The sequence below is a fragment of the Myxine glutinosa genome, chromosome 4 (genome assembly GCF_964187855.1).
Source record: "Myxine glutinosa chromosome 4, kmMyxGlut1.1, whole genome shotgun sequence".
NCBI classification, from domain to species: domain Eukaryota; kingdom Metazoa; phylum Chordata; class Myxini; order Myxiniformes; family Myxinidae; genus Myxine; species Myxine glutinosa.
This window is the reverse complement of record NC_136264.1, coordinates 177253173-177274543: the sequence shown is the minus strand read 5'-3', so window position 1 is coordinate 177274543 and position 21371 is coordinate 177253173. Positions and strand designations below refer to the sequence as shown.

General features: G+C 47.2%; 3 protein-coding genes across 13 annotated transcripts in view; 1 reads left to right on the top strand and 2 right to left on the bottom strand.

Moving 5' to 3' along the window:
* Nucleotides 1-2295, bottom strand: part of TSGA10 (testis specific 10) — a 272162-nt gene extending 269867 nt beyond the window's left edge. For 3 of the 4 annotated variants that reach the window (XM_078776738.1, XM_078776741.1, XM_078776742.1), the window contains exon 1: nucleotides 2010-2295. The gene's annotated coding sequence lies outside the window, so the exon portion shown is untranslated. The remainder of the gene's footprint in view (nucleotides 1-2009) is intronic. The other variant, XM_078776740.1, reaches the window with a different exon arrangement.
* Nucleotides 2296-3406: 1111 nt separating this feature from the next.
* Nucleotides 3407-20439, top strand: LIPT1 (lipoyltransferase 1). Its single transcript, XM_068114012.2, has 2 exons — nucleotides 3407-4185; nucleotides 19360-20439. Exons 1-2 carry the CDS (start codon nucleotides 3628-3630, stop codon nucleotides 20002-20004), a joined length of 1203 nt encoding a protein of 400 aa, XP_067970113.2. The 5' UTR covers nucleotides 3407-3627; the 3' UTR covers nucleotides 20005-20439.
* The window catches only part of MITD1 (microtubule interacting and trafficking domain containing 1), a 43166-nt gene continuing 40957 nt past the window's right edge, over nucleotides 19163-21371 (bottom strand). For 4 of the 8 annotated variants that reach the window (XR_010984130.2, XR_010984131.2, XM_068114013.2 and 1 more), the window contains one exon: nucleotides 19163-20270. Coding sequence is in view for 2 of the 8 variants with exons in the window: in XM_068114013.2 (XP_067970114.2) it covers nucleotides 20175-20270 (96 nt within the window). In the remaining 6 variants the exon portion in view is untranslated. The remainder of the gene's footprint in view (nucleotides 20271-21371) is intronic. The other 4 variants (XR_010984133.2, XR_013623253.1, XR_010984134.2 and 1 more) reach the window with 2 other exon arrangements.

The following is a 21371-nucleotide window of genomic DNA, read 5'->3' as shown; positions in this document are numbered from 1 at the left end:
ACCACTACATTTTTGATGAACCCACTCAGCGCACATTGTACATTGAATGGAGTCCACTCCGACACCCTTCCTGCACACAGCACACGGCCACTTCCCAGTTCTTTCCACCTCACCACATGCTTTACCACTTGCCATCACCTTCGTCTTTCCGATATTCACCTGCAGACCTTTTGTCTCCATACATTCCTTCCACTTGTTCATCTTTTCCTTCAGTCGATCCATACTTTCCGCAATCAACACCAGATCATCTGCATACAACAACTCCCACGGTAAACCCTCCTTTACGTTCTGAGCCAGCACCTCCATCACAGCTACAAATAGTAGTGAACTTGGTGCCGACCCCGATGCACTCCCACCTTCACCTCAAACTCACCACTGTTCCCGTCCTTCGTCCTTACAGCTGTGCGCGCTCTTTTGTACATTGCCATCACTACTCTGATCAACTGACCATCCTCCACTCCTAACTTCCTCAATGCCCATGTCAATACTTTGCGTGGAACCCTATCGAATGCTTTCTCCAGATCAACAAACCCAAAAAGAACTTCTTCCTCTTATCCATGTACTTCTCCTGCAACTGCCTCACAATGAAAAGCGGATCTGTCGTTCCTCTTCCTGATGATTGACATGATCCTGAGAGAGGAAGACAAATGATGAATTGCGAAAGATGATGGGAATAGAGCCTGTGATGGATGCTGTGAAGAGAAACAGTTTGAGATGGTTTGGTCATGTGTTGAGGAAGGATGAAAGTGACTGGTTGAGAAGAGTGATGGAAGTGAATGTAGAAGGAAGTAGAGGACGGGTAAGACCGAGAAAGACTTGGCTAAAAGTGGTGGAAGAAGAAATGCGGGCAAGGGGGTTAACAAGGGGAGATGTAGAAAATAGGGCAAAATGGAGAAGATTGTCATGGATTGTTTACCTCCTTATTGTATATTGTGAGTGACCATGCAGAGAGTGCCTCTCATCTGATGTTTGACCGAGTCGCCCTTTCTTGCTGGCTACCGTTCTATCAGGGGGAGCTATACCCACCAAGATATATAGGCTGTTTGTGTTTGTTGGTTTTAAACAACCTGTGATAGATCGGCAGCTTGTATTCAGAACAGCATCCATCTTCTTTGCATGAGTAGATCTTTCCCATACACTATACAGGGCAAGCATATTCAGCAATGGTATAGCAAAGAGCAAGTGCACTGGGAAACAAGTGCTCAAGCAGGGAAATGGCCTTAAAATACCTGTTGTTGTTGTTGTTCTCCCTCCCAATACCCCCTATGTGCTGCATGGCGGTATCACCGGGCGCCAGAGACGCTCCGGCAATTCCGCACTGGAGGATGTTATTTATTTATTTGCATGGGGGCGGTGTACTTTGAATATATCGGTACTTGTTTGTTTGTTTTCACACAGAGGCTGTTCGAATATCACTGCTCGAGAAGACACACACTGCACACACTACACACACACACTACACACACACACACTACACCACACACACACACCACACACTATGCACAATCTATATATATACACACACACTACGCACAATATATATATATACACACACACTACGCACAATATATATATATATACACACACACTACGCACAATATATATATATATATATATATATATATATATATATATATATATATATATATACATACACACACACACACACACACACACACACACACACACACACACACACACACACACACACACACACACACACACACACACACACACACACACACACACTGTTGATTGTCATATTCCTTCGATATGACAAACCCAACAAGAGCGGGAGCTTTCCATCATATACTTCATCAAAATGAGTCGAAATGTGATTAAAACCTCGACAATAAATATAAACGTCATTGTTTCCAACATGGAAAATAAAATATGGGACAAAGTATCGAATAACTCGAAGTGTCGGCCACAAATCTAGAACATGTAAATACGTATTTGAAATGAAAGCAAATTCTTGCCTCAGTTCATGTCAAAAGGCGCACACTCACCAAACCTGAAACAGACTTACAGAGGCCTCGCATGTTCAGAACCAAAGGGCAGCCATACGTGTTGCCAAATTGCGAGCGAGGACAGGTACTTGAATGAAAATAGGAACGAATGAGATTAGTTAACACAATGAGGACCGCGCGAACATTTTGTAGAACACCACGTTAGGAATCCGCTATGGCATTTAAATCTGCCGCTGTGGTATCGATAACCGATACACTACACCGGATCTCTGTGGAGACGGAGGATGCAGAGCTACGTCATTGATCACGTGACAAGTCGATGATTGTTGTTTTTTCGTCGTCAAAGTAAGAGTTTAATGTCTGGATGATTGAACGCAAATTAAATAAAAGATGGCAGCGAACAAAGATCAGAAATCTGCGGAATACATTTTTGTTTAAACCTAAAAAAAAATCAGACCTTGTGGCGTAATGCTTGGGGGTTCATGACTTTGATGCCGGGTTTTTGGAGATATCCCATAATGCCGTGCGCGCCGCCATGTTGGTTCCATGGCAACGATAATATCAGTCGATCAACAATTACATTTATCTCGTTATTCTGACTTACTGCAATGAAAGATTACGCTAATTCTTTGCATTGTTTAGCTTGCCAACCAATATGGCGCCCGCGCACTGCATCATGGGTACTGGAATACCTCTACACAGGATAAACTGACCCCCGATGAGCCGTAGAAAAAACTTTTTAGTTGATACGTTGTTTCCTTGCAAAAATAAAAAAAAGTGGTAAAGCACAGACAGGTTGGCAACTGTTGCGCAGGGTTTGATGCGATTAGTAATAAAACTAAGACTAATAGTAATAGTAATAGCCTCCTTTTGTGATGAGGTTCCTTCTTAAAAGGAAATTGTCTTTTATTATTACAAGTACTAAAAATGTCGAGACACTGCAAATAATTAATGAAAGAGGAAAACGTTTCAACAACAAAAACACCAACAACAACTATTGCGGCAGCTGACCAGTGGAGCGATTGCTAACGGCGGCTGCTACACCGCTCGATGTTTCAAAAACGAGCAAGGATCCAAACAATTAATGAAAATTAGCCTCCTTTTGTGATGAGGTTCCTTCTTAAAAGGAACTCGTCTTTTATTATTACAAGTACGAAAAATGTCGAGACACTGCAAATAATTTATGAAAGAGGAAAATGTTTCAACAACAAAAACACCAACAACAACTATTGCGGTAGCTGACCAGTGGAGCGAATAATAACGGCGGCTGCTACACCGCTCGATGTTTCAAAAACGAGCAAGGATCCAAACTATTCATGAATATGGCTTCGGAATAAGACAAGGGAATGAAACAATCGGCGGATCCCTCGAATGTGTTTACTATCGCACTTCCTTATTGCGTTTCGCTACAGAACGACGGATCTCTGGAGATCAGTGTACAGAACGAGCGCCGTGAGCAGTGACGTCACACCGAAAATGGTTCCAGACTTCCAGTCGCCGAGCATGCCGGGTAGAACTAAAAACTCCTTCAGATTGCAATAACCACGGTCTAATGCGTTGATTCTTCGTTTGTCATTTCATTGCTTTTGCAGTTTATTACCTGCAGAAAGGTATTAATATTAATAATAAAACCTGTTTTTTAGCAGAATAATTGAGCATGCCCCACATGCACCCCCGTGTATTTCCCTACGTCCTGACACACTGTTTGTGCTTGAGACGGCGGAACCTCGTGGCCAGAACTCAACGAAATAGGTGTATTTGGGACGTGAGTAAATCCTCTGTCCATCAGGGTGCGGAATGCAACGGAGGAGGGCGGAAGAAGTTTCGAATTCTTCAATCCGTCTCCACGGACGTGCACGAGAACCTGGCGCTCGAAGACTGGATTTACGAGAGGGACGACGTGCAGGGACGACCCGCGCTTTTGGTGTGGCGGAACCGTTGTTGCGTGGTCATCGGGCGGCACCAGAACCCTTGGGCGGAGTGTGACGTTCGCTTGGTACGAAGCCGGCACGCGACGTTGGCCAGACGGCGCAGTGGCGGCGGAACGGTCTATCACGACCTCGGAAACGTCAACTTCACGTTTTTCTCCTCCCGGACTGGGTATGATCGGGGCAGCAACCTCCGCCTGGTGGTCTCCGCTCTGGCCGACGCGTTTCCCAATCTTGCGTTGGCTGTCTCTCCCAGATACGACTTGCTTCTCGACGGACGGTACAAGGCAAGACCAGTGATTGCACCGTCTGATTTACACTGATGTCGTCCATGGCATTTAATTATCAGCTCGTCCCCCGCGCAGCGGGACACGGCGTTTTGCAATCACCTCTGTGTCTTTCTGTCTGTCCGGGCCATAAGTTTTTACGGCGTAGCCCATCGGGCAGAGCCGTCTCGAACAATGTATGTATGTATATATGTATGTATTGTTACGGATTCGGGGTTCGGCTCTCCCCTTATCAAGGGGGGATAACCCCCTTGTCCTTTTAAGCTGGCCGTCCCGAGTCCTGGAAGCTACAACGCTCCTCCCGGTCGGTCTTGGGTCGGGTGATTGGTCAATTTAGGTCCCAAATACCTAATTACCAACACCGACCGCAAGAAGGGAAATAACTCCCGCTCGAACCACGGATAAGATGGAAAGTGCTGAGCGGTTAGCGATCCGCGATCCGAGCTATTAACAATAAGACTAAACCCGATTGTGAGCGGTTCTTAATCGTGCCACAGGTACTCAATTGGGAAAAGATGAATGCGATCGGATTAGAGAGGAAACCAGAAGGTAGGAAGAACAAATATTGGTTTATTACAAATATACAAGAAAAGAGGAAACAAAAGGGTATACAAGAAAGGAAGAGGAAGAAGCAGGACACAAGGCAGGCTTAACTATGCAGTCTTAACTTAACACCCCAGGACAAACATACACACTCACACGGGATTGTAGTGGGTAGGGTGGAAGGTCCAGGTAGATGATCCAGGCTCCAGTCGACCCCCGTCCAGGCTCCGGTTCCGTGGGCGAAACCCGGCAGGCAGCTCTGCATATCGTTGGCGCGCGACCGGACCTTACATATGGCAGGGGGGAAGGCTCGTGTCCTTTAGCGCACGTAATACTGGAATGGCTGCGCCAAACGCGCCCTCTCCCAAAGGCACTCTCTGCGCGTGCCTCCAACAAGTCCTTCGCAAATGTGCGCTCCTGGATCAGTCCTTTCAATAAGCGCATATACCCACAAGTCCGTTATCAGCGTTCTCTCCCAACGTGTCCGTTGCAAGCAGGTCTTTCAAAAGGAGTCCGTCAAAGGGCTTTTCGCGCGCGCTTTTATAACGCACTTTTAGATCACTCCGCGTGCTTCATCAAGCCACACCCACCAGTGAGCTCACCTCAGCCCTGGTTGGCTGGTGGGGGCTTACCGGCCACGCCTTTGATGACTAGTTGACGTGGCCACACCTTGTTCCTGGCGCTCCGCCCCCTTCTTCCTCGAGCCGACCGCATGGTCAATGGCGGCGCGTGAGCGAGAGCTAACCAAGGTGTGTAACAAAATTGGAGAGAGGTCGCAAAATGGACGAAATGAATTGGGGACCTACTCTTATTTAATTGATGCAACGCAGATTCAACTATTGGAAACACAGCCTTAACTAAAACACATAATAAGGAAATAACTGGAATTTCTAAGGTGGCCTACGTGTTGCTGTGGACTAACTAGGGGTGCGACCTTTAACCTTTACTGTCATATTTACAAGTGATTATTATTTACAAAAGTGTGGGTTTTAAAACCGCAACAGTATGTATGTATGTATGTATGTATGTACCCTCAAACATATACCAATCAGAGCTGAGGATCTGGTCACATGACAGGGTGATGTGATTACGTCTGATGTCATTACGGCGGTGCTGCAGCTCTCTCCACACACCGCCATTTTGATTTATATGCCGAACATATTGTCAAACCTGTCATATATCACAATCGCCATGCTCTACCGTTGTTTTTCATTCAGTGTGAAACACAAACAAACCGATTGCTAAAATGACCATTAAATATCGAAAGCATCGGCGTTATGTCTCTCCCAACAATACGGTACGTATCGGCCTTAGGCATTATGACTCACCGTCTGCTTCAGACAAATTAAACCCAGGTTTCTTAATACAGTGGTATCGTTTCAGGGATATCATTTTCGTAGTAATAATAATATTGTTATGAATTTGGTAGAGCAACATCTAGAGCTAGGTAGATCTGAATAGGTAGGTATTCGGCTGTCGTGACAGGGACTCTACATGTAATAAGTTATTGATGTTTAGGCGTTTGTCGGGGTAAGATGTATGATTGTGGATCTACCTGGAGATTCGAGTGTTAAATAGTGAGGGGTTAAAGGTAACGCCCCTGTGAGTCTCACCTAGTAGTCAAACCTTTGTCCATTATGGCACTGCAAACCACATAAACATTAGTTAGGTCCTTAGCGCAACATTAAATAATTCCTTTCCCTGACATTGACTTTGTAATAAATGGACACCACCAGGCCAAAAACACCGCCACCGTTTACACCTCCAAGGCCTACAAACCTCGCCTGGCACGTGTTACACAAGGCGGCGGGGGTCGGTGAGCGAGAGTGGAGCATGCCGCAGAGGGCGTGGCCGGGGCGAGCCGGCGAGTTGGGAGGCTGTGATTGGCTGAGGAGTGCGCCAATGTGACGTCATCGGCCACCAATATTAGCGACGGTCGGACGCCATTTCGAGCAGTTGAGAGTTCGTCGGCAGTTGGTGGAGAGTTCGTTCGCACACCGAGCACACAGAGTTGGGAGTTGAGGCATTTCGTGGCACACACGGCAGCAGACAGAACACACGGCAAGACACGGCAGCACACGCAGTTCGGAGCAGTTCGTTGCAGTTCGAGGTTCGTTCGTCGCAGTTCGTTGGCAGTTGGCACCAAACAGTTGGCACCAAACAGTTGGCACTTGGCTGCCAGCACTCCCAAAAGAGAGTCAAGTGGAGTTCGCTTGCTTTGTGCAGCTTACGTTGGACCTTTGGGTGCACGGACCTTGTGGAGATCGACCTCGTGTGGAGCTGCTGGCCACGCGTCGGACGCGTGGTGCTTGGAGCGAGGCCTTGTGGAATTTGGAGCGAAAGGACCTCGTGGTGTGCGATCGGGGACGACAAGGACGAGATAAGGCCGTACCCGCGAATACACTGTGCATAAACTAAAAAGACGTGTTATTTTCGTATTCACCTCCCTCGTATCGTGTTTGATATCTGTTGTGTCTGGGATCCCAATTTAGGCTTATTCGATTTATTAGTACTAGGGCATGCCCGTACTATATCTATATCTAAAATTATATCCCCCCCCTCTATTTACATGAAATGGTTTGGTCCAAAGCGAACGGCTTGCGAGTGGTGACAATCCCCCCCCTCTATTTACATGCAATGGTTTGGTCCAAAGCGAACGGCTTCCGGAGTTTGGTAAAGAAATCGCCATCGCGTGCACAAACGCGCAGGAAAGCGAATGAATCGCAAATTCGTTTTTATTAGTTGTAAAACATAGTTTAACGCCAACATAGTTTGCAAACGTGAAATAAATGAATACGCTCTCAAATGTGCCATCCGAGGCAGAGTGTGCCCGCCACGTTCGGCACACGCGATCGTTCGCTGCTCTCTGATTGGTTGAATCGTTTTTTGGACATAGCTCGGTAAGTAATTGTCCGATTAATATGAAACCTTGAAAAGGCACATCCTCGGGTCCCCAGCAATATACCTGGCAAGTTAAAAGTATATCGGACCCGTGGTTGTCGAGAAACAGCGGTCACAGACAAACAAACGTACAGACAGACAGACAGAGATTACTGGAATTATAGATAGATTACCGGCGCGGGCTTTTTCACTGTCTTTACTTTTCAATAATAAATCCTTGTATTATTTTCTGTATATATCTGAACGCAGTTTTCCTGGGTGTTTGATTTTAGTAGATAAGGCGGCGGGCGGAGCTTTGCTGCGTGCGCCATTCCGCGCGTTTAACTTTGTGTTGAACTTGAATCCGCCATTGAGTTTTCGCCTCGGGAGTTAAAGTCTCGCAAATCGGTCATCCGTAACTGTGGTGTTAATCACGGTTGCGTAACAAGTGGTGTCAGGAGTGTAGGATTTGAACCCGTCGGACAAATTTTTTTGTCCGCGGCGAGACATCGACACGGTCGGGCGTACATTGCGCCCGACGTTCGAACGCAAAATTTTTATAGTCGAGGCGGAGAAATTTAATAATCAATCGGGCAAACAGAGCGCGATATCGCGTCTTCGTCAAATTTAAATTGGGTCAGGAATTATTAAAATAAATACGCGCGTGGGAAACAATCTTCCGGAAAGCGGATGTCGGAAATTGATGAGATGGAAGTACGCAGCTAGGCCTCCGTCAGCGTCGGGAGTGAGCCGGAAATAGGGGAATTAGATGTAGAGGTGAGCCTTGGAACCTCCCTCGTCCCGAGCACCAACTTATCCCCCTCCCCTACCGGGGAGCCGGGAGTAGTAGGAACGGCCCCGACAACCGACCAGATGTTGGGTCAATTGCTTCGAAAAATGGAGTCCCAGGGGAAGGAATGTAGGGAAGGAATGAAGGGAATGAGTGATCGATTGGAGGAACAAATTGAAGGGATGGAAAAGAACAGTGAGCGAGCCAGTCGGGAATTGAAAAATAAAATTGATGGGCTGGAAAATAAAATGAGTAATGAGATGGGACAAATGAAAAGTGGGATGGAAAATAAAATGGAGTCGCAGGGGAAGGAATGGAGGGAAGGACTGAAGGATACGAGTGACCAAATTAAAGGATTAAAAAGGGAAATGGCAATTGTGGTAAGTGTACAGGTGAGCGGAGAATGTCCACAGTTCGATGGGGAATGTGTACAGGTAGATGGGGAATGCCTGCAGGTAAACGTGGAGTGTCCACAGGTGAGCGGGGAAGGAAATTTGGAATGTGAGAGTTGTAATGGGGAATGTTTCCCACATTCTGGCCTGGTTGTTTATCGGGACCGTGTGGATGTCACAACACCCCAACCGGGGATGAATTTGGAATTGTGCAGCACCAGGGCGGTGGTGCGGAGCAAGAGGGGATAGAGTTTTTGGGGGTCCATGCGAGAGAGCCGGACCGGGTATTTATTGGGGATATTGATCAAAGCCTGGCGGGGCCAGGAATGATTTGTGGAAATGATGAGGATGAGGATGATTTGATCCAGCGGCTGGAGACCTGTGACAGTCCCATGGAGGTAGAGCTTGTTCAGGCCCAAAGGAGCCTGGGTGATGAGGTGAGTTGGTCCGAGGAGGTGGTTGGAATGACCGAGGGGACGCTCACTGTACACTGCTATTTGGAAACAGAGGCTCCAAAATTGGACAACCAGTTGGGGGAGTGTGTTGGCTCCGGGCTGGATTTGGATCTTGGAGGATCGGGAGATAGAGCTTCTGGAGATTTGGTCCCTGTAGGGAATTTGGATCAACTGCAGGGAGGGGCAGAACAACCGGTGGTAGAGGTTGTTCCCTGCAGCTGCGGTTTGGCAGTGGGAATGAAAATTTGTAAAATAAAATTACAATGGGAAATTGATTTGGAGCAGCCATGGTGGGGATTGGTCCCCGGGCTGCGGGATTTGGACATGGAGAGGTCATGGGTGATGGCCTCGGGCAAAAGTTGCCCCTTTCAAAATTTGGGTATGCCAGCCAGCTGGGGGGCTGTGATGGCGAGATTTGGACGTGGGGTCCAGCCTTGGGTGTCGAGGTACGACCTGGGTCCCACGGGGGGTCTGGTGGAGTGTGGCGTCCCTTGTCCGTCGGGGCGCCGTCCGAGCTGGTGGCTCGGGCCGGCAGGGTCACCGGACCCTGGTGGGGGTTAAGACCTCCAGAGGGGTCCGAGGTGGTTTCTCAAGCCTGGGTTGGCATTTATTGAGGACCACTAGGGGGAGGTGTTGTGGGTCGCGCTTTGGTGGTGGCACCGCAGATGGCCAGCTTGGGCCTGATGTAGTGATCACCCGGGCGTGCGACCTGACACCCTCTCCCTGAGACTTTGGGACAACTGGCATGTGATGACCTGCCATGCCGTGTTGGTCGATGGACGCGGGTCAAACCGAATGGACAGGGATGGAGATAGCCTGCCGGACAACCATTGGGGCATCTGTGGAACATGATGGTGTGAGTGACCTTCCACAGATGCTCCGTTATGATTTATGGACTCTCGGGTTGGGAAGAGAGCCATGGGGATGTGAATCGGGAGATGTGTAACGAGCCGAGCATATGGGCCATGCTCGGCTGGCATGTGTATGGCAAAGCATCCTTCTTTGGTGAGGTTAGTGAAAGGTGACAAATGTTTGGCATGGGTAATCTGTGGGTTAGATGCAAATTTAAGGGTGGATTTTGAAATGCCATGGTGGACACTGTACAGTGACGCCATTATTGATCCAGGTGTGTAGACCAAAGTGTTGGAGGCTGTGATGAAATTAATAGGGTAGCAAGACACAGCTTTCAACTGGTTGCGGGGGCAACTGTGCTGATATTTGGGACGCGGGATGATGGGGATGTAGTTGTGTAGCCTGAGGGTCAACGTGGTGCTGTGCGTGTCCGAGGTGTGTGGACCATGTCTTCTGGGTGGGTCTCCTGGTGGAGCATGGCTGTTGACTGGACCTTGGTGTGGTCAAGTGTGGGTGAGCACTGGGGGGGCTGCAGTTCTGTAGTCGGACTGGGGGATGATGGGGAGGTGCAGGGGACGTGGCTGTAGGGATGCCACGCACTGCGACCGTGCCCCCCAGGGCCGAGGTTGTGTGTGCGGTAGTGTGTGTTGTGGCAGCAAGTGCTCACCACATTGGCCAGCTGGGGCTGCTGCAGCTGTGTTCCTCGCAGGGGGGCCGAAGGATGGATGGTGGGTCGCACCCTTATGGACACTCATGGGCCATGTTGGCGTTTTGACTGCTCACCTTGTCCCGGTGACCCTTGCACGGTAGAGGTGCAGAGCTGTCGTGGCCACAGGTAGTTGTGTAGTGATGATCACCGTTGGATGCGGATCCACATACCTGCCAGTGTAGTGGGGACAAAAGAGAAATTTGGAAGGATTTGGTAGGCCCAATGTGAAATTTTGGGAATTGTATGGGTGGATTGCACTTTGGACCTGACCAACCTGCAACTACCTGCACTTGAGGTGAGTGTTTTGAGGAGTACTGTCCCAGGCTTCAGGACTTGCTTTGGAAATTGGGGACATGTAAATTGGAGTTGGGAGGCGGGTGAGAGTGATGACATGGCCGGTGAGGGGATGGAATGGGAGCCACAGTGTCTTGTGGGTGGCGTATGTTTTTGTATTGTGGTTAGGTGTTTTGATGTGGTCGTGAGAGTGGAACCTGGAGAGTGAGTGATGATTATTGGAGATAATGAGGGGTGATACTTGTGCTTTTGGAAATGTGCTTTCGGAAATGTGTGATGGTTTAAATGTGAACTGGGGGATTTCACATGTGGCAGGCCATGGCAAGCCTTGTAACACCTTTTACACCAAGAATTGTACTGAATTGTGCTGAGTTGTGTGGAGAATTGAATGGCAGGGGGGGAGGAAGTGTGTTCTGGGGTCTTGTGGGTGGGGAAGGTGTGTGTGTCCGCAGGTACAGAGCAAGCTCTGAGGAGCGATGCCTGCGGGCCCCCCTCTGCGGCAATTACCCCTGGCAGCCGGTGGTAACTGGAAATTGGAGCTCGTCGGTGGAGGGTCTGGTTGGGCGCCGCGGGGTGAGGAAGTCCCCCGGTGACCCGTGTTGCTGCGCGAAAGCAGGAGGCAAAGGAGCCTGGTGTGTGTGGAGACCCTCACCGGCGAGGTAACGGCGGAAAGGGGCTGTTGGGCTGTCACGGGGCCAAGAGGTAAAGGGGGGGGGGGCAATGAACTTGTAAGTCGGTTGACTTGTTTTTGGGACTGCGGGCACCACAGCCTGATGCGCCCCCACCATCTTTTTGTGCGGTACCTCCCCGCTGCCTAGTTGAGGAATGCACACACACGTGAATGACATCAATGCCATGGTCCTGCAGGGGGTGTATTGAAATAAGTGCTTTGTTGATTTTTGAAATGCCTTGATGACCTATGGAGTGAGAATGAGTGGTTGAGGGGTCTGTGTTGCATGAATGTGGGCGAAATCCACCGAGCCGTGTCACTCACCTGTAACATCTGGACAGGGCCCGTGGAAATTTGGGGGGATGCATTGGGGATGGCCCCGCAGGTAAGGTTGTGTCTTGTGGCATCCACCGGGGGACGCGGTCTGTAGACCGGGGTATGTACAAAGGTTAGAGTTTTGAGTTTGGAAAGATGGTTAAGTTTTGTGGTTAAGTTAGTGTTGTGTGTTGTTGTTTCCTCCCTCCACAGGAACAACGAAGAAAATGTACATACTTGCATGATGGTTAAGGGGTTCAGCATGTTAAGGAAGTGTAGGTAGGTAGTCCGACTCACTTCCCACAGCCCTTCCTGATTTATTTCATAGGTTAATTAAGTGTGTGACAGTAAGTGTTAAGGCTGGAATGGTAGCCCTGCGGTGAACCTTGCAGGAGCTACGGTTCCAGGGGGGGGGGGGGGGGGGGCTGTGTTATGAATTTGGTAGAGCAACATCTAGAGCTAGGTAGATCTGAATAGGTAGGTATTCGGCTGTCGTGACAGGGACTCTACATGTAATAAGTTATTGATGTTTAGGCGTTTGTCGGGGTAAGATGTATGATTGTGGATCTACCTGGAGATTCGAGTGTTAAATAGTGAGGGGTTAAAGGTAACGCCCCTGTGAGTCTCACCTAGTAGTCAAACCTTTGTCCATTATGGCACTGCAAACCACATAAACATTAGTTAGGTCCTTAGCGCAACATTAAATAATTCCTTTCCCTGACATTGACTTTGTAATAAATGGACACCACCAGGCCAAAAACACCGCCACCGTTTACACCTCCAAGGCCTACAAACCTCGCCTGGCACGTGTTACACAAGGCGGCGGGGGTCGGTGAGCGAGAGTGGAGCATGCCGCAGAGGGCGTGGCCGGGGCGAGCCGGCGAGTTGGGAGGCTGTGATTGGCTGAGGAGTGCGCCAATGTGACGTCATCGGCCACCAATATTAGCGACGGTCGGACGCCATTTCGAGCAGTTGAGAGTTCGTCGGCAGTTGGTGGAGAGTTCGTTCGCACACCGAGCACACAGAGTTGGGAGTTGAGGCATTTCGTGGCACACACGGCAGCAGACAGAACACACGGCAAGACACGGCAGCACACGCAGTTCGGAGCAGTTCGTTGCAGTTCGAGGTTCGTTCGTCGCAGTTCGTTGGCAGTTGGCACCAAACAGTTGGCACTTGGCTGCCAGCACTCCCAAAAGAGAGTCAAGTGGAGTTCGCTTGCTTTGTGCAGCTTACGTTGGACCTTTGGGTGCACGGACCTTGTGGAGATCGACCTCGTGTGGAGCTGCTGGCCACGCGTCGGACGCGTGGTGCTTGGAGCGAGGCCTTGTGGAATTTGGAGCGAAAGGACCTCGTGGTGTGCGATCGGGGACGACAAGGACGAGATAAGGCCGTACCCGCGAATACACTGTGCATAAACTAAAAAGACGTGTTATTTTCGTATTCACCTCCCTCGTATCGTGTTTGATATCTGTTGTGTCTGGGATCCCAATTTAGGCTTATTCGATTTATTAGTATTACCGGCGCGGGCTTTTTCACTGTCTTTACTTTTCAATAATAAATCCTTGTATTATTTTCTGTATATATCTGAACGCAGTTTTCCTGGGTGTTTGATTTTAGTAGATAAGGCGGCGGGCGGAGCTTTGCTGCGTGCGCCATTCCGCGCGTTTAACTTTGTGTTGAACTTGAATCCGCCATTGAGTTTTCGCCTCGGGAGTTAAAGTCTCGCAAATCGGTCATCCGTAACTGTGGTGTTAATCACGGTTGCGTAACAATATTATAGTAAATATAACCATAACACTTTAATCGCAATCTCGTGAATGGGATTCTGATGGATTGAAGCGGTGTAAAAGCGGAAGTAAAGAATTTCACCTCGGTTTTTTTTAAATAATAGAATTTTTGTAATAATAACGTAACATTATTATTATAGTAAATCTAATCGTAACACTAATCCCTTTGTAGTGACTGCAGCGTTACTGGAGGTTAAATATATATCTTTTATATATATATTAAAGTAGCGGAAGTTTTGTGTCCGGCCGTCATTACATATATGATGTCATTATGGCGTAAACACCCGCTCACTTCGAGTTCGGCAGGAAAGGTCATTCCTCTTTGGGGTATATATATTAGTCAATCTATGATCGGGTCTCAAGAACATTGGGTGTGTGTTCATTTACCAAGTTTCTTGTGGAGAGATCGCCAAGTGGTTTAAGCATTCGAGCAAGCACTCCTTTCAAAACCGTTAAGGAACGGCTGGCTTGGCAAGCGCTAGCTAGCTGCTTGCTAAATGAGCACACCTCCAACCCTTGTGGGGTATATAGATTACAGTAGATCTTCGCTCAGTTCTGAAAGTAAAACTTACCTAATGGATGTCGGGATTCCTCCAAATTTCTTTGTTTAATGTTATAAGCAGCATTAGCGACTGTTTAAAAAGCTAATCATGTGTGTTTGTGTTTTATAATATTTTACAAGCCCGGCTATGCCGTAGACTCGGTCTTGTTTTTATTCCTGCCGTAACGTGAAGGCCAGCCGGGCGTATTGCCGTAAGTCGAAAACCCGTATCGCAGAGAGTTATCATTATCCTCTCGGAACCGCGAAGGTCGACACATTGAAAAAATGTTTGGAGACCATCTGCAATGGATACGCGGCCATGGAATTATTGAGACAAGAAGACGTATTGGTCTTTTTCAAGTCGCAACAGCGCTTGCTATTTTATTTCAGCATGTATACCCCACCACGCGAAAGCAAAACACAAGTGTTAGTAATGTGGGGGAGTACGGGGGTGGGGAAAAGCAGGAAAGCATTCAAGCTCGCGAGATTGGAGTCGTCTTGGACGAAGCCTCCCCGCCAGTGGTTTGACGGATACCTCGGTCAAAAAGTCGCCATTTTCGATGAATACTCCGGGGAGTTGCCGTGGGAGCTGCTGTTGCAGCTATTGGATCGGTACCCCATGCTGGTGCCGGTAAAAGGCGCTTTCGCACAGTGGGTCCCGGAGCTGGTTGTGATAACATCAAACTTGCCGCTGCATGCCTGGTATCCAACGGAGCAGTTTCCTGTCCTGGAACGGCGGTTGAACCACAGCTTGGAACTCACTGGCCGCGGCATTCAATAACAGCCTTAATGCGAAGACGGCCTAGCGGCAAGTCTTGCGCGGTGGGTTCCATGAAGATCTGAAAGGAACCCCAGTTGAAGGCGAGGGTTTCAAACTCTTTGTTTGTGAGATTTCCATTCCACCAATAGCCTCCTGTTTCAAGGACATGGGGGGTGTGAATGGAAGAATGGTGAATGGCCGCGCTGCGGGTGGCCATAGTATAGAGGGCATTCCGCGGTTTCGCCTCGAACGCCCTTGGAAACTCTGCGAGGACTTTGGAACTGACCAGGGGGACCAAGTCCCTGTGCCGTCGGAAGTAGATGCGTCTTTTGCAGAGCCCATCGGGGTCGGGCTTGCGCTTGAATTAAAATGACCATTTTAAATAAAGGATTTTAAATTTGAAATGACTCTTGATGTCGTTGAATGCCAGGTCGTTTCTCTTGTCTTTTTGCAGGGAGGCAAAGTAAAACGATATAGGTAGGATTTTTGTAAATTGAAGCCCACGCCAAAAGTTGGCGCCTTGCGAAAAGTGTAGCTTGTTCTCGGTTTCGCTGGTGCCTCGGTTTACGAGGAATTCGGCGTGTGTTTGCAACACCCACACCCTTGGTCCGGAGATATCTCGCGGGATTGTCGCTCGGCAGCCTCGAGTTTGACATCTGCGGGAGAAACGGAAGGCGCGAAGTCGTACTCGTCGTCCGAGTCTGCCCCTCAGGTTGTTTTCTTCTCGGAAACTACACACGCAATTCTGATTAAACTTGACCACAACCTTAATCACCCGTGATGTACCAAAGTTTGTTCCTGGGATTTAAAAAAAATCGTGGTCTATGGGGAGCTTGCCCCCCAAAATCGTTATTTGATTTTTTTTTTTCTCAGAGCCTACACCCACAATTTTGATGAAACGTCACCACAACCTTCATCATCCGTGATGTACCAATGTTTGTTCGAGGCATTGGAAAAATTGGGATCTGAGGTACACGGGGTGGGGTGGGGTGGGGAGGTTGGGGGTGGGGGGAGGGGGGGAGCCCAAAATAGGTTTTTTGTTTGTTTGTTTAAAGTCTTATGATTGTTAGTATGATTCTACATGCTGCCCTGTCTTCTAGCAATCATTCAAATTGGTTTAAAATACCTTTAGTCAGTGTAGTATACCGTTTATTCTACCAGGTGAGCGCCAGGGATATTGCCCCCATGTTTATTATTCCACTAGCGGAACCTACCTGTCGCTTCGCTGACGGACCAATTCGTCGTCCTGTTTGCCAAAATTAATTTACCTGTGCGAAGAGTGCTTTAGTCTTAGCGTTGCCCAATGATTAGTTTTTTGTCCACTTGGTTATGTCTATCAGCATCTGGATTTGGGGAGTTTCTCGCCCTCTAACTTGCACAGGAAGCGTCGATGAACAGCAATCTTCGTCTTTTTTTTTTTTTGTCTGCTCGATCGAGGCTCGTGTAAGAGCTAACATTAATCACAGAAAAAAAAAATCTGACACATAAAAAACATAATAAAGGGAGCGGGACAAGATGGGGAGGGAGAGGGAAGCACACAAGTACAACAGTGGAGAACAGGGACATCGGGAGATCTGTGGGAGGGGGAGGGCTTGGGGGTAGGAGGCATGAGAAGTGAGGGGGGGGTGGGAGAGATATAAAACACATGGACACTGCGAGGACTTCCAGGAAAGAAGTCGGTATTTCAAAAAAGTGGATCTGGGGTGAAATTAACAAGGGTAGAAAGATCAAGGTTTTGGATGGGGGAAGATGAGAGATAGTGGTGAACAGCTGTTTTAAAGACCTGGAGGGAAGAGTGGGATTGAAGAGAGTGAAGGAGTTTGTTCCAGAGGGGGAGAAAAGAGGAATGAAAGAGTGAAGGTGAGCAGAAAGTCTTGATTTTGGCAGTTTCACCAGAAGAGTGTTTCTGGCAGATCTTGTGTGACCTGTAGGAATATTTGGGGGACAAGGTTCATCTGGGACTCTTCACAGATTCTCAAGGGGATTCAAAGTCTGGGATTTGGCTGGGCTACCCAAAGACGTTCATGTTCTTGTTCTAAAGTCATTCCAGTGTTGCTTGGCTGAATGCTTGGGGTCATTGTCCCGTTGGAACATAAATCTTCGCCACATTCTAAAGTAGGTTCTCCTCAAGGATTTGCCTATATTTGGATTCATTCATTGGTTCCTCTCCTTTCAAGTCTCCCAGCCCCTGCTGCTGAAAAGTATCCCCATGGCATGATGCTGCAACCACTATGCTTCACGGTAGGGATGGTGTTGTATTGGTGACCTATGCTCGGTTTCCCCAGACGTAGCGCTTTGCATTCAGGCTAAAGAGTTAAATTTTCTTCTTATCAGACCACAGAACCTTTTGCCTCATGCTGTGAGTCTTTCACGTACCTTTTTGCAAACTTCAGGCGTTCTGGCATATGCCTTTTTCTCAGGAGTGGCTTCCGTCTGGCCACTCTCACATAAAGGCAAGATTTGTGAAGGGCTGCAGAGACTGTTGTCCTTTTGGCAGGTTCTCCCAACTCAGCCTTCTTCTTATCATGTCCACGGATAGTCTATACATGGCCCAGCCAAAACGGGACACGTTTTTGCGCCTTGTTGTTGAATTCGGCAAGATCTGGAACAGTGCAGGATTCTCCTCCAGCGATGGACATTGCAGGAGATGTTGCATGGTCAGTGGCTCAGTTGCACATCCGCAAGTTGTCAGGCTGGTTGTATATCCCCATTTGTTCAGTGACGCCTTTTAATGACCTACACTAGTCCGAAGTCTGTTGAGGTACTTCCATATTACCCAGTTGCAATTAGCTCCTGGGGGAAGGCTTTCATCAGGTAGAATTTCCATCCCTAGGGGTTGTTCGAGACTGGCAAGCCGTTCTTTCCACAAAGCGATGCGGTCTTCAGATGGGGTTTATTGTAATGAAACAACACTGTTCATGAAGCTCTTCCTTGACTTTAGGTGGCTGAGTGACCATGCAGAGAGTGCCTCTCATCTGATGTTTGACTGAGTCGCCCTTTCTTGCTGGCTACCGTTCTATCACGGGGAGCAATACCCACCAAGATATATAGGCTGTTTGTGTTTGTTGGTTTTAAACAACCTGTGATAGATCGGCAGCTTGTATTCAGAACGGCATCCATCTTCTTAGCATGAGTAGATCTTTCCCATACAGGGCAAGCATATTCAGCAGTGGTATAGCAAAGAGCAAGTGCACTGGTTCTCAATGTTTTCGATCTTGTGTTGGTGAGCTTATTCAGGATGTTGTTTCGTTTTGCTCACTTTTGCCTTTGTCTTCTCGATGTGGTTCTTGAAGGTAAGACATCGGTCAAGAGTGACTCCTAAATGGATAGGGTGCTCGCAATGCCTCATTGTTGCTCCACACCAGGCTACTTTAAGCTGGCGTTTGGCTTATCTCAGCCAAGGAACTCTGTAGTTCTGTCAGTGGTCACTGCATTATTGGTCACCTCCCTGACAAAGGTCCTTCCCTCACACCAGGTAATTAATTTTAACACCGATAGGCGATAACCTTCTTTGGCACACCCAAGTACAACCACCAATTTATCTCATTCTGTTCATTGGTTTCAGAGTGCATACAAGTCAAAGAAAGAGTTCTCAAATTGTATGTAGTATGACTAGCGAAGAACCCGTTCTTATGGACAGGATAATTCCCCCTTATGGATCTGACGATTCATATTTTGCTCCAACTAACGGTAAAGCCCAAAACCTCAGAGGTTTGATATTTTATGATGAATAACTTTAATCATTTATTGTCTATTTATTGGGATGAAAATAGCCTGAGGTAAAGCTTTATGACTGATGGAAAAGGATTTTGGTTTATCTCCAGGTCTCGGGTTCACTGACTAATTGTTATAGCATTAATTGCTAAAATAAATGGCTATTGTCGCTTGTACTAGCGTTGCCATACAATATCTAATGATTTCTAAATGCTGTTGTATTTTTACTAATGATCACAATTTCATTGAAAATCGGCCATATCAAGACAACAACGTTGAAGTTTGTGGCGATGTATTTTTATTTAAATGGAACAATTAAATAATCGTATAAAACATTGATGAAATATACAGAATTGTATCATTGAAAGGTTAAAAATTGGTTAAGGTTACAAATGAGCACCTCAAATGATAAAAACTGTTCAATTCAAATGGTTTATGTTGAAGCAACGAGACTGGTGTTGTGTATCCACAGGTATCGGGAACAGCAGCGAAAGTGGGTGGGAAGGTTGCATATCACCATCTAACATTGCTTGGCAGCGCCGACACCATGGCCATGTCACGACTCCTCAAGAGCAGCCACACAAACGGCCTTCACAGTCATGCTACGGCAAGCGTCCCAGCCCAGGTACGCAACTTGTGCGATGCAGACAACAGTGTCAGCTGTGAAGCTCTCTCTTTCGCCATCACCAGATATTATGCCACACTGCATGGAGATGCACAACAGATTATCGAGATGGTTGACCCAAGGGATGAGACCACCTTCCCTGGCATTGCCAAGTTGCAAGATGAACTATCAGGGTGGGAATGGATATATGGACGAACTCCAGAGTTTACAATCGAGCGGGAATGGAATGTACCAGGTGATGGAGATGAAAAGCAAATCACTTTTTGCCTGCATATTAAAAGGGGACGGATACAAGATTGTAAGCTACAAGTCCCCATTGAATGGCTGCCAACAAATTTGCTGAACATGCTAATACATTCCCTGATAGGAGTTCCATTCTGGCCAGACAATGTGTTTCTGGCACTTGTGAATTTGAAGGATACATGGAAATGTACAGAAGAGGTCAAACACAATTGGGAAATGTTGATTAGGCACATTATTTCAGTAGTTTAATTTTTTTTAACTCTGATGTTTTTTTTGGTCATACAGCATTTTGAGGCTTTCATGAAACGTACCTACTTGTCACGTTTTTTCGCTTTTCGTTGATGCAAACACACATCAGTTTGGTGCTCCTTGTTATGCATGTTGAGACATGGAGTCCACTCGCAAAACCTTCTTTTAGCTTAGGCCTCTTTTGTATGCTGGCGATGAAAAATGTCCACAGTTGTCTCATGACACTGTCGAAGATCGTAGTCCCAATAGCCGATGCTGAAGCGACCCTAAAACAAGCAAGAAATGGTAGGACCATGTGGATTAGATCAGGGATATTAATTGGTATCTCAAGGAATATAGTCCAGATATAAAAGAAATTGCTTTCCATGTTTTTTTTGCTGACAAATATTTCTTCATCGTTGCTTTCAGAAGCAAATAAAACAATTTAAAATTCAATGTCGATGCAAAACATTTACTTTACACTCTCGAGGTAGATTATAGCTGATCGATGGATTAAGTCCTGCACAGACATAAGAGCGATAGTGGATCTCTGAAGAATAGGGAAGTAATTTTGTGTTCATACCTGCTCACTTGTCGGTATAACTCATTGAAGTGTTTTTTTATCTTAAAAATTGTCTGGCTATTTTAAATTGAGAGGAAGAGTAAGGAGAGGTGAAAAGTGGAGGATTTGGTGAGGAAGTCAGGTTAAAAGTAGAAGATGGCTGAGGGGCATTTAAATTTGGAGATGGGGGGGGGGATCAAATTATCATTTTATTAATGCATTATGGAGATGCATCCTTTTGCCAAAAAAAAAAAAAAATAGAGACCATTAAGGTATCTTCCACACAGGCAATGATTTATCCTCTGAATTCTCTTTTGAGGTTAAATAATCTCACTTTAGAGTAACGAGCTGGAAGCCCATGGTAAAAATACCACGATATAAATAAAAGGAAGCCTTTTCTTCTTGCGCTGGTTGAAAGAGCTAAATTGAGGCAATTGTAATTTTCCTGTAGGTTTGGATTAATTTTAAACAACCCTTACATATCTTATTGTTTAAGGAGCATTTGAGTTTCAGGGCGTGACAGACAATTACTAGCATTTTATATATATTGTTACGGACGCGGTTTAGATGTTATTTACCGAGCGGTGGTATTGCCGCGACCGAACAGTTATTCCCCGACTAGACCCCGATTCCACCCAGACGTTGACCAAATCGCGCTATGCTAAATCAATGATGGAAAGGACACAACGACTGGGATAGATGAAACGACGCAAGGGGTACAGTTCTCAAGACCTCCGGAGGAGGGTATAATTACAGTGGTGGAGAAAAGGGGGTAGATTACAAGGTAGTGAGGTAAAGACACAGAAGAGATGGGCACTTAATTACA

Bases quoted from the DNA above. Each gene is read 5' to 3' on its own strand.
- LIPT1 (XM_068114012.2), top strand. From the start codon at position 3,628: ATGCCCCACATGCACCCCCGTGTATTTCCCTACGTCCTGACACACTGT. The intron at 4,186-19,359 runs GCAAGACCAGTG...GTGTATCCACAG, and splicing joins TTCTCGACGGACGGTACAAG to GTATCGGGAACAGCAGCGAA.